The sequence below is a fragment of the Gavialis gangeticus genome, unplaced genomic scaffold, assembly GCF_001723915.1.
Source record: "Gavialis gangeticus isolate Ggan-Ray unplaced genomic scaffold, GavGan_comp1, whole genome shotgun sequence".
Taxonomy (NCBI): domain Eukaryota; kingdom Metazoa; phylum Chordata; order Crocodylia; family Gavialidae; genus Gavialis; species Gavialis gangeticus.
Window position 1 is genome coordinate 24,233,721 of NW_017729008.1, and position 15,408 is coordinate 24,249,128.

At 42.0% G+C, this 15,408-nt stretch overlaps 1 protein-coding gene across 7 annotated transcripts in view; it reads right to left on the reverse strand.

Annotated features, from left to right (window-relative positions):
- Window positions 1-15,408, reverse strand: part of CACNA2D1 (calcium voltage-gated channel auxiliary subunit alpha2delta 1) — an 859,989-nt gene that overhangs the window by 491,332 nt on the left and 353,249 nt on the right. For all 7 annotated transcript variants that reach the window (XM_019509506.1, XM_019509501.1, XM_019509505.1 and 4 more), the window contains exon 4: window positions 11,129-11,188. In XM_019509506.1, coding sequence (XP_019365051.1) covers window positions 11,129-11,188 — 60 coding nt within the window. The remainder of the gene's footprint in view (window positions 1-11,128; window positions 11,189-15,408) is intronic.

The following is a 15,408-nucleotide window of genomic DNA, read 5'->3' on the forward strand; positions in this document are numbered from 1 at the left end:
CCTGAGCACACTCAGGTGCATCACATCCAGCCCCATGAACCTGTACACACCCAGATTTTCTAAATAGTCCCTAACCTATTCTTTTGCCACTGTTGGCTCCTCCCCAAACGATGCTGTTGGATGCATTGGTTTGTGAGCTAACCATGCCTGTGAAGACTGAGGCAAAAAAGGCATCAAGTGATTCAGCCTTTTCTGCATCATCTGTCACTAGGTTGCCTCCACCATTCAGTAAAGGACCCACAATTTCCCTGATCTTCCCCTTGTTGCTGACATACTTGTAGAAACCCTTTTTCTTACCTTTCATGTCCCTTGCTATCTGCCAGTTGCACTTTGGCCTTCCCGATTTCATCCCTGCATACCCAAACAATACTCTTATACTCCTCCCTAGTCATCTGTCCAAGTTTCCACTTCTCATAAGCTTCCTTTTTGTGTTTTAGCTCACTGAAGCCTTCACTGCTAAACTAACCTGGTCTTCTGCCATACATGCTAGTCCTCCTGTGCATCAGGATGTGTCATTCCTGCACCCTAAGGTTTCTTTAAAGTGCAACCAGCTCTCCTGGACTCCTCTGCCCCTCAGTCTGGCCTCTCAGTTGGGAGGCTGTCCATCAGTTCCCAGAGCAAGTCAGTCTTCTTTTTCAGGGTCCTTACTTTGCTGCTCTTCTTCCTTCCTTTCCTCAGGATCCTGAATTCCATCATATCATGGTTGCCACTGCCCAAGCTGCCATCCACTTCTACATTCCCCAACAATTCTTCCCTGTTTATAAGCAGCAGGTTGAAGAAAAGCATGGCCCCTGGTTAGGCTCTCCAGTATTCTTAGCAGGAAGTTGTCTGCAACATTCTCCAAAAACTTCCTGGGTTGCCTGTGCATGACTGTATTGCCCTCTCAACCAGGTGTCAGGGTGACTGAAGTCTCCCATGAGAACCAGGTCCTGTGATTGGGAAACTTCCCCTAGCTGTTTAAAGAAAGTCTCATGCACATCATCCTCCAAGATTGGTGGTCTACAGCAGGCACCCACTGCAACATCAACCTTGCTGTTTTCTCCTCTGACGTTAACCCAGAGACTTTTAATATCTCTGTCTTCAGGTTCATATTGGAGCTATCATATAGCTCTTTTACATAAAACACAACTCCTCTTCCTCTTCTCTTCTGCAGGTCCTTCCTGAAGTTTGTACCCATCCATGAGAGTGCTCCAGTAATACAAATTATCCCACCAACTCTCTGTTATTCCAATTATGTCATAGTTCCATGACTGCATGAGAACTTCCAGTTCTTCCTGATTATTTCCCAGGCTCCATGCATTCAGGTATACGCACCTGAGGTAACTGGTTGACTGCCCTACTTTTTCAGGAAGAATAAGGTCTCCTCTGTTTTCCCCTCTTGCTCATGCTTGCTCTAGGTTACCTGCTTCCCCACTTACTTCAGGGCTCTGGTCTACATCCCCCAGACAACCTAATTTACAGCCATCCTCCTAAGTTAGCAAGCCTGTCCGAAAAAGATGCTCTTTCCTTTCTTTATCAGGTGGATCCCGTGTTTTCCTAGCAATCCTTCTTGAACAACATCTCTTGGTCAAAGAAGCCAAAGCCCTACTGGCAACACCACCTGCACAGTGATGCATTGATCTGTAGGATGCTTCTTACCTGAGCCCTTCTACTTGACCAGAAAGATCAAGGAGAACACCACCCTGATCCTTTCACCCTTACCCCAGTAGTCACTTTTGATCTGTTCAGGCTCACCCCTGGCAGAATCACTAGTGCCCACATGGATGAGCAGCATGGGGTAGTCGTCAGAGGGCAACATGAGTCTCAGTAATTTTTTCATGACGTCTCAGATCTGGGCTCCATTCAAGCTGCAAACCTCCCAAGACAACAAGTCAGGCCAGCAGATGGATGCCTCCATCCCCCAAAGAAGGGAGTCTCCAACTACCACCACACATCACTTTCTCTTGGTGGAGGTAGTCTCTATCTTCCCAAACTTGGGGGTGCCTGGCCTGGCCTTTTCCACCAACGGAACGTGCTCCTCCTCCTCTGCCATATCTTGTCTTCACACAAACTGATGCAGGTGAAGGTGAAGACCTCTGCTTGCTGCCAGACAAGCTTGCAGTTTCCATCGTCCATCTTCCTTCTCCAGCATTGCCTCCGGCAGTCCTTCATCTGCTCCCAGAGGACTCCTCCAACACTGAATGAATTAAGTTCTCATAGCGGCAGCTGTTTTGGAGCTCTGCAACTTTCTATAGCTCTGTTGCCTGTTCCCTGCGGGACACCCACAGGAGACACCACTCACATCTCAGGAACACCGCGACCTGGCTGTCACTGGAAGGAACCTGTAAACCACAGCCTCCACAGAGCCAAACAAGGACCTGGGCAGAAGCCTCAATGATGAGCAGTCCTGCCTGGACAGATACTTTACAGATGCAAGCAGATGAAAAGCTGACAATACAACTGCCTCTGGCATTACAACGTCCTTCAGCCATTTCTCTGGGTGTCTGAATCCATCCTCTCTCTCCCTGTACCTCTTTATAAGCAGATCTTTCCTAGCAAACTCTCCTATAAGCTGGCCTTGGTCCCAAAGTGTTCCCTTTTCTCTACCAACCTGCTTCTTCTCAGCAAGCTTACAATAAAGGAAGGTGAGAGAGAGTTTCCAGGCAAACTCACTAGTCAACTCCCCCTTACTCTGGATTCTAGTTAAATACTTAGTATTGGTCTAACTGCTGAGTTTTAGCTACTTACACTAAATATATGTAGGTTAGTTACTCTTAAAGAACTTACCTTAAAGGCTCCCCTTCTGAGAGAAAAGCAGAAAACTGACTTGCCCTGTTTGCTGCTGTTGTTTGCTTGCTTCTCGTGTCTCCTTTTATATTCTCTGGGCTTGGACTGGCTCTGCCCCCTTGTTAGGGCTTTTGTCAGACACAGGCAGGAATCGTCCAGCTAGCAGCATTCCCAGCTGCTCAGAGCACATGCCCAAACACAGAGCCCACCAAACAAACACTCAGCAAGCCAAACAGGCAGCCCTGGTTCATGTACCTTCCCGAAGCACGATATGGCCCTGGCTCCTCTTCCTCTTCCCCTTCCTTCCTCTCCATTTGTCCTTGCTGAATTTCATCTGATTGATTGTGAACCTGTGATTCTCAGGTCTATCCACATCACTCTGGATCCTAGCCCTACCCTCCAAAACATTTGCAACGCTACCCGACTTGGTGTCATCTTTGAATTTATTAAGCACGCACTCAGTTTCATCACTCAAATCATTGTCAAGAGGATACAATGCAGGTACCTTTACTTATCCCAGTTGCAGAGCTCTCTGCACTCACTTTGTGGTCATAGGGTTTGGCTCTCTGGTGCCTTGTGCCTGGCATACTCATTTAGACCAAGGGGCCACATTTGAATCTGAATAGCAACAGACTCCTGCCAATTTGCATTGTCTATTGACTATATATTAAATGCAGAAAACAAAGAACCAAGCTACTTAGGACAAGGACAAGGACAAGAGTGATTGGAAACTGCACCTCTGATTACAGGAATGGAAGTCTAGTTTGTTTTCCTTTTCCCATTGTTTGTTTCCTTATTTCTTGCAAGATCACCTTTAGTCAGTGATCTGGTGTTGATTTGCTGTTCATGAAAAAATTAATAGCTTTGGAGACTGAGGTCTTCTATGCCTAGGAAAGGTCAGACAAAGCAAGATCTCCATGACTACTCTCCCCACAATGTGCTTCATGCCTGACCTAAAATGATCATCTTTTGGTGCAGGACAGGTTAGTCTCAATTATTCTTTCCATCTTTTCCCTCTCTACTGAGCAACTCTGCATTCAGTATTATACAGCTTCAAAAGCAAGGTATGAAAGTACATGATCCAAAAATAACATTCTTGTGCCCTTCTGTCTGTGCCTCAAACTCAAGTTCAAGGAATAATCAAATGTGGGTCTATTTTTTAAATCACATCAAATATTAGGATACCAGAAATAAATTATGCCCCTAATGAGCAAGATTTTAAAAATAATGCACACATTGAAAGGGTGGGGTTTTTTTAATCAAGCTTATTTTTAATAGGGTAATTAATTCACAGAAGTCTGAATTTCAGCCTTCATACAAAAATTAATGCATGTTAATAGGCCATGCAAAAGTCTCTGCTTGTTAAAATACAAATGAGATCTCCCTTATGTTTATACATGTGTAAGTACAATTAATATTATGGCCCAATTGGAAACAAAATTGCTTTAGCTAACCAACCATTGCAATGCAATCAAATATGACATCAGATGTAATTGTAAAAGATCCATTTGGGGAATAACAGCAATTATTTTATGCAGAACGCCTCTTACACACTATCCTTTTTTTCTTTTTTTAAGCAGCAGAATAATTGGAACCTCACAAGTGAAGAAAAGTGTCATTCGCTCACTCATCAAAAACCCAAGATAGTCAAAGTAAAACCTGACACGGCTAGTCTTTTTAGAAATACCCGTTACACTACTGATTCATGGCTGTCTTAATCTTATCTCATATATCTTTAAGTATAGTTTTTTTATTTATCATGCTGTATTATTTAGGCTTGGCAAAATTGGATCTTTTTCTTATTTCAATGACTAAAATTGATATTTATTTTTAAGAATTTGTTTCAATTTTTAACAATTGAAATTTTCAGGATTGCATGAAATTTGGGGTGGGTTCTTGATTTTTGTGGATTTAACATACACACGCGTGAGTGCAAACCATGTATACAGTGGCCACTGCGGCAACTGGGGGCCATGCCAGTAAGGCTATGCCAAGAGAGGGGGTTTGAGGGGCAGGACTGGTAGCAGTGGGGAGCCCAAAGCTGCCTAGGGGCAGGGGGCAAAGTCCCAAGGAGCCCTGCCTGGCCTTCACAGGAATTTGGACCTTACCCCGATCATGCAGGGGTTACACCAGGCTCCAGTGCAGTTTGGCACCTGCCCCAATCTATTTAGCTGGGGGGCACCCCCTACCCCGAAATTCCTTACCTCCACCCCAGACATTTTATTTATTTATTTTTTACATCATCTTCATGTACATTTTGATGGTTACTGATGAACATTTTTCTGTCGGTCTGTGAGTATCAGGTGAAATTGATGTTTTATCAATGTCTACCGACAGAAATCAAATCCTGCCAAGTCTATGTATATTCAATGAAGGAATTGTGTGAGATGGTAAGTGAAACAAATGGAGGACAACAGCATTGTTTTGTGTGTTTTTGTTTGGATTTGTTTTTTAAAACATGCTTCAGTTCAGTATTTTGGCTTCTTAAGGTTCAGAAAGGTTCTCAAGAGATGTAACATAGTTTGTTACAAGCAAGTGATATTTTATGGACAGATATTTTATCAGAAAATACATATTTTATAAACCAGTTCACACTAACCAATATACCTCGATGTTCACTTACTGATGAATGGCATTAAAATTAATAGATTATATTTAAATAAGTAAAATTAATTTTAAAACAGAACTTTAAAGCATCAGTTCTGTAAAACATTCTCTTTGGGGGTCGCATGGATTTTATGGTTTCAAAATGCTCATGTTTAAACAAGTTTTTTGGTAACATTAGTGAAGTTTGGTTACACAGGAATATTCATCAGCTAAAATATGAGCATACAAGTTCTGATCCAATGCAAACTAAAAGTTAGCAGAACTAGTGAATGATTTCAGTAGGCATTTGATCAGTCTCTGAACATGTAGCATACAGGAGTGAGATCCAGAGCCAGTGGCCTTTATAAAAGGTGTTATAGACCATGGTAACCATAAAAACAAATCAAGCCAAGGTCTTTTTACACATGCATAATTTTAAATCCAAATGCAGTCTCTCTGAAGTCAGATGCTAATCTTGTGCTCCAGAGGTAGCATTTGCCAATAATAGACACCAGAAAGAATTCATTTAGGTTTTGAGCTTTATGTTTAGTTCTCCATTTCCACAATTCTCTTTAATAAAGCTGTGCTCTACACACCAACACCAAGTCAATAAAAATATTTCAGTCTGTATTTATAGTACTGTAGTTAGATTTATTATTGAATAAATAACCACTCCGTGGCAGTTTATTTCAATGAGTGTATAACTGGGATACACTATATAGCTTTTTAAAATGTATTCATTACAGCTTTCAAGAGATAACAACCTGAAGTGGCTGCAGTGGTTTGCAATACTTATTCATTTCTGTGAACACATTCTTATAAACATAAAAGCCCCCAGTCAATGCACTGGAAGTTATTGGCACAAAATGAAGCTTTGGACCATTAGGAACAAATCCAAAGTTTTTTCGACTGATGGCAGTAGACTCCAAATTAATTCAGTAGATAAAGAATAACACTTCCACATTATTACAAAATATGGTATTCCCCCTAGATATACTATACCTAGCTGTCTGCTTTAAATCACTTCTTATCAACTCCTTGATAACTCAGGATCTAACTCCCCTTTTATATCCATATCACTTAGACAATGGTATTTCTTTAACGTTGGCAGCTTCAAATCATATCATCCTCTGTTTTTTCCATATTTCCAATTTTCCTAAACAGTGGGTCAAAATGTAAATTACACTACAGTATTGATACATTTACAGATATTACCATTTTGATGCATATACCCATTAATTTACTTAAAATAAAAACTGAACTGAAGCCTTTGAACTAAACTGTCCTATTAACCCAACCCCTTGGGTTATTTATTTATTTAATGCCTGCAGCTCTTGTAGTTATTCCAAGTTAAAAACACAGCAATAAAAAAAACACAGAACTATAACAAAAGTTTGTTTTCACTGAGTTACAAGTAGTTAAAAATTAGATTTTATTTACCAAAAAATAACTATGTCAATGTATTAGCTATATTTTTCTTCAAAAACAATTTTTCAAAATTGTGTTTTTTACAATAAATTATGGCTAATCTAAAAATAAACAAAGTTTATGGTATATGTTGTGAAATTTTTTCAATGATCTGAACCAAACTTTCAAATTTTTCAAGATTTGCTATGCACAAGAAATTCTGGGCAGTTAGGTATTATTAAAGACACTGGATCCCCATCTCTCTCCAATTGTAGCTTACTGATAAAATCTTTGAACTTTAACATATTTTAAAATCCTTGTTGAAATGTGTACAATTGTACATAAACACTTATATTTAAATCAAGTTGTCAGCAACAAATGGTTAGACAGACTTCCTAATGGCAGATCTCTTTTAACCTTCCAGAGACCACAGAACTAATGCCACGGCTTTCACCCTCACTCCCCCGAGATCGTTCCACTTTCAGAAGTCTCTTCCCCACCCCCACAAACCTACCAGCTATCATTGTGCTGTAATACACAATTAAAAACAGAATCCTTTAAAAACCTTCATGCTACATCTTCCTTTTCCAAAAAGCTAGTAGAAGAATGAATTTTGCAATAAAAAATAAGTTTATCAAAGAAGATCTGTGTGCAAACTAATCTTAACAGTCATCCTTTAAGAACTAGCCCAGAAGAGAAGAAAGATTACTTCTGGCTAAAATGGGACAAATTAAATTATGAGAGGCTTAATGCATTTATTTTAAATTTAATTGCAAAACCTTATGTCAAGGTTATTATATTCTGCACAGCATTCTCATCTAAAACTCAAAACAGTAAAGCAGAAGCCTGGTTTGCAGCTTCTTTAAATAAATCCACCCAGAGATTCTTTCAGCCTGTAAGATATGCACAGATTGTGATTGCATTAACTGTAACTTCAGCCATTGCCTGAGCTATGAGCATTATTATAAAATTACATTTAAAAATGACTTTGGGATTTCTCTTCAGCAGTGAATTCTGATGAGCCCAGAAGCTCCTTTGCCCTGCATGTGACAACCTGCATTCATTTGTATTAAAGACAAAAGGCAAAATAGAGAGACAAAGCCCAGTGATAGCATATTCAGAAGGCACAAATGTGTATTGTTCCAATAAGAATCCAAAAAGGGAATCTGAAACTGTGGACATCCTTCTGCACCAACGTAACCAAAACTGTAAACTGTTCTTGTTGCAGGGCACTAAGGGAAGCCTGCCCCTTTAAGAGCAGAAGCAGCCTAGCTAGAGAGCCCTGAGAGTGAGGCAGAGCTCAACAACTGCAAGTTGCCTGGGGAGCGGGCTAGTAAGAAAATTAGTTGGCACCTGCACATGGTCAGCTGACAGGAAGGAGTCAGGGCCCTGGGCACATATAAGCCCCAGAGCTGGGGCTGACAGGGGTTAGTTTTCTGGCATCCACCAGGGGAAGCAGCTCCTGTGCGGAAGAGCTACCTGGGGACAACTGTTTACCTGATTTCCTGCCTGCAAGATTTATAGGGCTCCATGAGCTCATAAAGTACCTGGGGCTAGGAGGCAAATAGTACTAAGGGATAAGTTTACCTTTTTAAAGGGGCAGAGTGTGGCCTCCATTGTTATTGTTATATTGTAGCCCAGGGGCTTGTGTTTCTGTTTTCTTTTATACCAGTGGACTGGGATGAGGCCAATAGGGGAGAAGGAGGCTTCACTGGGGCACACTATTGCGTACAGCCCCAGGGCCAGAGGGGCACAGCAACAGGGGCCACAAAGAGCCTAGCGACTACAGGAGGCCAAGTCAGGCCAAGACCTCATCAGAGGGACAATATTTATATACCACCTGTGAGGCATGAGGCATGGTAAAGAGGAGGTTTTGGAGCCACCCATCTAGCCCATAAGTCTTAGGGTGTCCCGTGAGACACTGACTTGGAGCAGGACCCAGCAAGGGACCCATGAACATGCCAGGTCTAATGGGGTTCAGCAGGACCATGGCCACACGGAAACTCTTGGGCAGCCTCCCTACTTATTTTGTTAACCAACAAGATGTGGCACGTGTGATTAGAAGGCACCTACAGGGCAAAGGTGGCATGGTCATGGAGCCTTAGGGGCATCATGGCCATCCCTGGGGACCCTGCACCATGATGGTTCCCATTAGGACTCCATGATTTTCTGAGCTATTAATTTTATCTGAGTTTACCTTGAAACCTAAAAGTATCTTCCTTAAAAAAAAAAAGAATAATAAGAAACCTCTGTCTTGTATGTAAAGAACACTGTGGCAAAGAACAAAGACACTACAGAAATTTGCTGTGTTTAGGATTATATGGCCTTACCATTCTAGTAAGTGTTCAAAACACAAGTGGATTAACACATGGGGCACCGGGGCCCAGGCCCAGATGCCCCTGCCAGTCAGGTGCCCCGTGCATGCCTGGGTTCCCTTGGGAAATGGCTGGTTTCCCCTTGCAGGTGGGCAGCCTTCTAGCCTGCAAGGGGTCCTGCTTGGGGCTGCTGGGAGTGAATCACAGGGGCTGGCATGTGCATGCACATAGCCGCATGCATGCATGCAGCCAGGAATACATCAGGGCACCATGGAGAGAAGCTCCCTGCAGGTATGTCTATGAAGGGGAAGGGGCATGGCGGGGAGGGGGGCGCAGATCAAGATCAAAACCCCCTGGTGAAGGAGAGAGTGGAGCAGAGGTAGGGGCAGAGGCTGGGGGTGCTGCCCAGCCAGGGTGGTGTGTGGGACCTGAGGCTGGGGCAGGGAGCAGGACAGAGCCACGGGCAGCTCATTCAGCGTGTGCGGAGGGGAAGCGGGAGGCAGCTCCACACCGCTGCACACAAAGAGAACACAGAAGGCACTGTCAACTACCTGGGGCAATGCATACAGGATACACGGGAGTGCACGTGCACCCCCTCCCCGTTTAGCCAGTGGGCAGGGGAGCAGGTGGGATCACCAGTGCCCCCCCTGCAATTGTTAGCCAGGGAACGGGGCCGCCAGCAAAAGCAGCTGCGCTGCTTCTGGAAGTGGTGTGAGATCACGGTGAGTGAGATCTGCCATGCCCCCTCTCCCCTCCCCAGGGTCAGCAGGATTGTCCACATGGGACTCACCACCAGTCAGCAGGATCAGCCACCAGTGGGCCCTGCACCCCCCCTCCCCAGTCGCTGACTTAAGAGGCACCAGACACCCATACCCATACAACTGCCCTTTATGAAGGAACAGGTAGAGGAGGTATAACAAGCAGAGAAACCGCAGCCTAACTTTAACACATCCAGCACAATATTAATTTGCCCAGGCTGCAATTTCCTTTATGATAGGAAAAAAAAGGATTAACATCTTGACTATTGAAAGGCTCTTAACTTGTAAATCAACAGGTATCTGCACTAATTGAAAAGAGGACTGCTTCACATTTAAAAATCAAAAACAGGATGAGGTTGACAACTGTGAAGCCATACAGCTATTTGGGGGATTTTGAACAGCGAAGATATTGTTGGATGGCCAAGATTTCTGGGAGTATGAGCAAGCAAAAAGGCTGCACATTTAGGGCCCAGTATTCTATAAGTTTCCGTATGCTTTTATTTGATGAAACACTAAGTTATTCTTTTCAGACTCATATCATGAGGAAATATAACTGCAACTGTGTACTGCAAACAGGTTCATTTGGCAGGATGAGAACAAACCAAATTCCTGTAGAAAGTACCAGCCCAAAATATTAAGTTTACAATAAATAAAATCCAGAGGGCTCCTATTCTAATTCAAGAGGTTGGAGTGGAATTGAGGGCTCCAATTTCTTCAGGGGATTTTGTAGCAGGCCTCAAGAAAATTTCAGTGGCATACATGCAATAGATTACTGGGAAAACTAGCAACCCTATTATCACCATATATCTGTTGTGCGTCCCATATATCTGGTCAACTGTGAAGACAAACTGCTACTGAGGCAGGCATTTTAATGCTAGCTGCTTTGGACAACAGAAGGAAAAGCAGGAACCTACATCAGAAAATAAATGTTACCAGTTGACCATTATTAAGAAAGATAAATGTACTAGATTTCTGCTTTTACGCCAAGAATGCATTATTCAGGGAGATGATGAATCTTAGGTCCCAAACAGCCAAAAACATAGTTCAGATTCTGATTTGTCCTACAGCAGTAATATGTAAAGACAACCAAGTCATTTTTCATTGTAAATTAAATTTGTACAGATAAAGCACCAATTCTCTGAGTCATGCCATATCAGTGTTTTCAGGGATATTGCTTCCTGCTGAGCCAGTGAGAACCCACTGGCATTGATAGGATACATTTTCATTGGATTCTCACAAACTGTGGAGCGGTAAATTTCTGAGGATGAAGAAATATGGGGGAAAATGTAAACTTACCCCAAACTCATCCCTCCACTGATGTGTTGCTTGAATCTCTTCTGCTTTTTGAGCAAGATGCTGAGGAAAGAAAAGACAACACATCCATTTTAGTTTGGGGTCTTTTTCCTCCCCCGTACTTATCATAAAATACCATGGCTATTAACAGCTACTGACATGAAACTGATTATGTCTCCTCTGAAAGGCAGAGTCAACCAAGCTGACCATCTTCAAGGGCATGCCTGCTCACCACCTCCATTAACAATTCTTAAGCTTGACCCCCCCACACTTTCCTCACCAGCTGTACAGCCTAACTGCAGCTCTGCTGAACTTCAGAGTTATAGGGACCAGCGACATCACTACTCATCTCATACCCTGCCCCTTAGCACATGTTTGAAGTATATCCATACACTACAAGACTTGAGCCATACACTACAGGCGAGAAGGTCCAGCAGATGCAATCCCACCATTGCATTCCTAACTTCCTCCACTTCTATACCTCACTTCCCACCTCTCATCTCTAATGCTGAACAAGCTCTCAAGGAAAGACCAAGAAGCCTGTAGGCACACTCCTAGAAAGGATCAGTAACAAGGCAGTTCAAACAGGGTAACTGGGAGAGAAAGGAAGATCTGGTTTACAAGGGGACCTCATAAGGGTTGAAAAAGGGGAACATTACAGGCAGTCACAGGATCTGCTTAAGGAACAAGGAGCAACTGCAAAGGTAAAATGTTGATGGAGAGAAGGGCAGCTTATGTGACCTGGGCTGTTCGTGGGTGACTGTCAGGGTCTGTCCTAAATATCACTTTGTTTTCCACAGGTAGAAGGCGAGTCCTAATGCCTAAATTCTGCAAATTGTACATTCCGTTTTTTTTTTAATCTGACAGATTACTGAGACTCCTTTCAAAGATGCGCAGTACTGAAAAGTACTCCGTGTATAGAGTCCTGCGTTATACATCCAACTGGGTCCACAGAGAAGAACAGAAAACCTGTCTAAAGCCTAAGTAATCACACGTTACAAGTTTCCCACACAATGCTCATGAGGTGACCAAATGCACAAGCAAAAACTGGGGGCAAGAAAGGATTTAGGAGCCATGGAATTACCATAGTGGATTAAAGCAGTCTCCCACCTCATTTCCCATTTCGTTGTTGATTCAACCTATGGACTAGAACAGCAACTGCTTTTTCAGGTACAGCTTCTAAGCCACTTGAATACCGTAATTCTAATTCTTATCATCACTATCATTAGTAGTAGTAGAAGTACCATTATCATTAGCAGTGCTCATCTACCATTATGGTACCTTACATACCAGAATGTATCATGAGATACTAGATATTGTAACATGATGCAATGGCCCTCACCACTCACTTATATTATGTTTCTTCTCCTTTCCAGCCTATTAACACTGCCTTTTATCTTAGTTGAAGGATATTTTCTGCAATGTAGCATTAAAAAGTTAGCCACACATTTTTTTCCCGCTCCAGATGCATTCACCAAGGAGGTAACGCTCAATTCCTAATCCAAACCTTTGACACATGCAAGAGCTGCAGTACTAGAACAAGATACTGACCCCATCTACTACGCTGTCCTTCCCCTGCCAGCAACCAGTCTCTGATATAAAACAAACTATGCAAATAAGCCAGACATGCAAAATGACTCTGACCCATGTAATTCTGCAGCATGGAAACTTCTATCAGCTTTTTTGCATAAATATCTTGTCCTTTTCTATCTAGTTCACATTAAGTCATTTTCTTCCACTGTTTCAGATATATTTCTATAGGTAGATTATACCCAAAATATATGCCCATTAAAAACTGAACTGTAGTCAATTACATTCTAGCTCTGATTCTTTTCAGTCATAAGGTTATAATCCTTTCTTTTAATTCCTACCTTATATGCAATCCCTAGCTTTTTGGGGAGCTCTCTTTCCTAGCCTTTTTTTCTCCTTCATTTGTGCTCTGGTTTAGATGATGCATTCCCATATTATCACTTCTTTGAGTGAAGACATTATATATTCACAAAAATGTTTGCTCATCCATGCCTCACAGTCCCTCTATCATGCATTCACTACAAACTGACCTTAACTTTTCTTGAGAACTCCCCACCAATTCAGAGCTCATCTATGTTTCTGGAAATGTTCACCTTTTTCCTGAGTCCAAAAAATTGTATGTTATCTATATTAAAATAAGCTACCATCCTGCTACCCAGTCACCCCAGGTTTATTAGATTTTGAAGATAATGTTATAAGTATATATTTCACCACCTAACTATTTAGCTTTCATTGTAGGCAAGGTTGATAACAATATTTTTAAAAGTGACCTGACATTGCCTATGATAAAGAAACATTTTTTCCAGGTGTTTATAGCCTTGCTAAACTGTGTGGACTGAAAATTTCCATGGTAGGTGTATGAAGTGCTAGGAAGAATTTCTGTCAAATGGCTCAATGATTTCCAAAAAATAACTTATAAATAAAATACAGAAATGTTGCATATCTTAAAAAAACCAAAAAAACAAATAAAACTCTTTATGATCTTTTCTTTGCGAAGCTCTGTACTTGGCAACAGGACCTGGGAATGTAAGATGGAAGTTTCCTTTCATGCAGAGACAAACCTTTTGTCATCTTTGCCTGTTCCTTGCCATTCCTTTTTCATGTCCTTGTGGCAAGGTATTTAGCAAAATTTGCAGATTTATTGGAAGCTGACTGGGCCGTGCCACAAGTGCTTCTGCTGTGGCCTCAAACTTGCAACCTCTGGGCTGTCAAACATGCTCCTTGGTGAAATCTAACAGTACACGCTTGCTAAGCAAAGGCATGGTAAAGTTTTGCAAATAACGTCCTGTGATTCTGGTAATTACACTGATCATTCTCCAGTCTGGAGTTAAGCAGGATGCTCTCTACAATTGGCACTCTGGATTCCTGCAGGCTAGGCACCAAAATTAAAAGCAAAGAATCTGTGTGTATGTGTATGCTTGCAATGTGCCAGATACTGGGGAACAAGTAGCTGCTATATTTGAATATGGACCTGGAATGGTTCTTGGCAGGAAGAAAAGTCCAAGGGTGCCAAGACAATAGTCGCTTTGTGCACGTCTTTCCAAACTTAAACGGACTTTTAAACCTTTAAACAGATGGTAATGGTTGCCAAAATACGGAATGGGCTTCCAAGGCAGGTGGTGTTTTACCCTTCCTTGGAGGTGTTCAAGAAGAGATAAGGCAGGCACCTGGCTGGGGTTACTTAACCCCAGCACTCTTTCCTGCCTGGAGCAGGGGGTCGAACCCAATGATCTACCAGGTCCCTTCCAACCCTAGAAATCTAATCTATGACTTAAAAATCAATAGATGTCCCATTCTCTAAAGACCTCTATTCATTAACTGGATTTATTAATCATTGTCTTCATTATCATCCATGACGCAACTTTATACTAGAAGTGGTGCTTTCTGGAATTATAAAAGGAAATACCAGTACAATATTTTCACAGGTTTATTGCACACAAAAGAAATTCACCCTACAAGGAGGAGATAGGTTTGGAGATTGGACGGGGGGGCGATTCTTGCTTGCTTGTCTGTTTGTTTTAATTGTGGGAAGGGAGATACCAACATGTTTGAAACAGCTACACTCCCGCCCCACAGGTCTGACTTGGGAGGGACAGTAAGAGGGATAGGAGGGGACTCCACTGAGCATGAGGCAGGGAAGTAAGAGTGGATCAGAATAAAAGAAAATATGGGATGAGGGTTTTTTTGGGAGGGGGCGTGCTTCTTTTATGGAGATATTGAACATGGGTTGCAAGGCAAAACTAGGTTGATCTGAGAAAGGCGGTGGGGAAGATTATTTTCACAGGAGGCAGGGAAAAGGAAAGAGTGGTAGATTGCTTTTGAATTTGGAGGAAAGTTTACTTTGTTGTACCTTCTTCTTATACTATTTTATTCTGTGTGTGTGTATTTTATATATATATGTGTGTGCGTCTCATATTGTAACCCGACCTGAGCATCTTTTTGGGAAAGGATGCATATAAATCAAATAAACACATCAAACAAACAAAAAAATTTCAATATCAGTGAAGGGGGTAATAAGACATTGGAATCCCTGCTCTGTGCCACACAGGTTTTGTGCGGAAAGGTGAAGTCAAGAGAAGTTGACCTCTTTCCACCTTTCACAGAGTAATCCTTTTTTTTTTTTATACTTACCATCATCATGTGGGCAATTTCCAAGCCTGCTCTGCTGCCAAAGCAAAGCTGCATTTATTCATTTGGCTTAGCCAATTCAACCTACAGTATTCATAATTAACAGAATGTTATTAAAGTCTTAT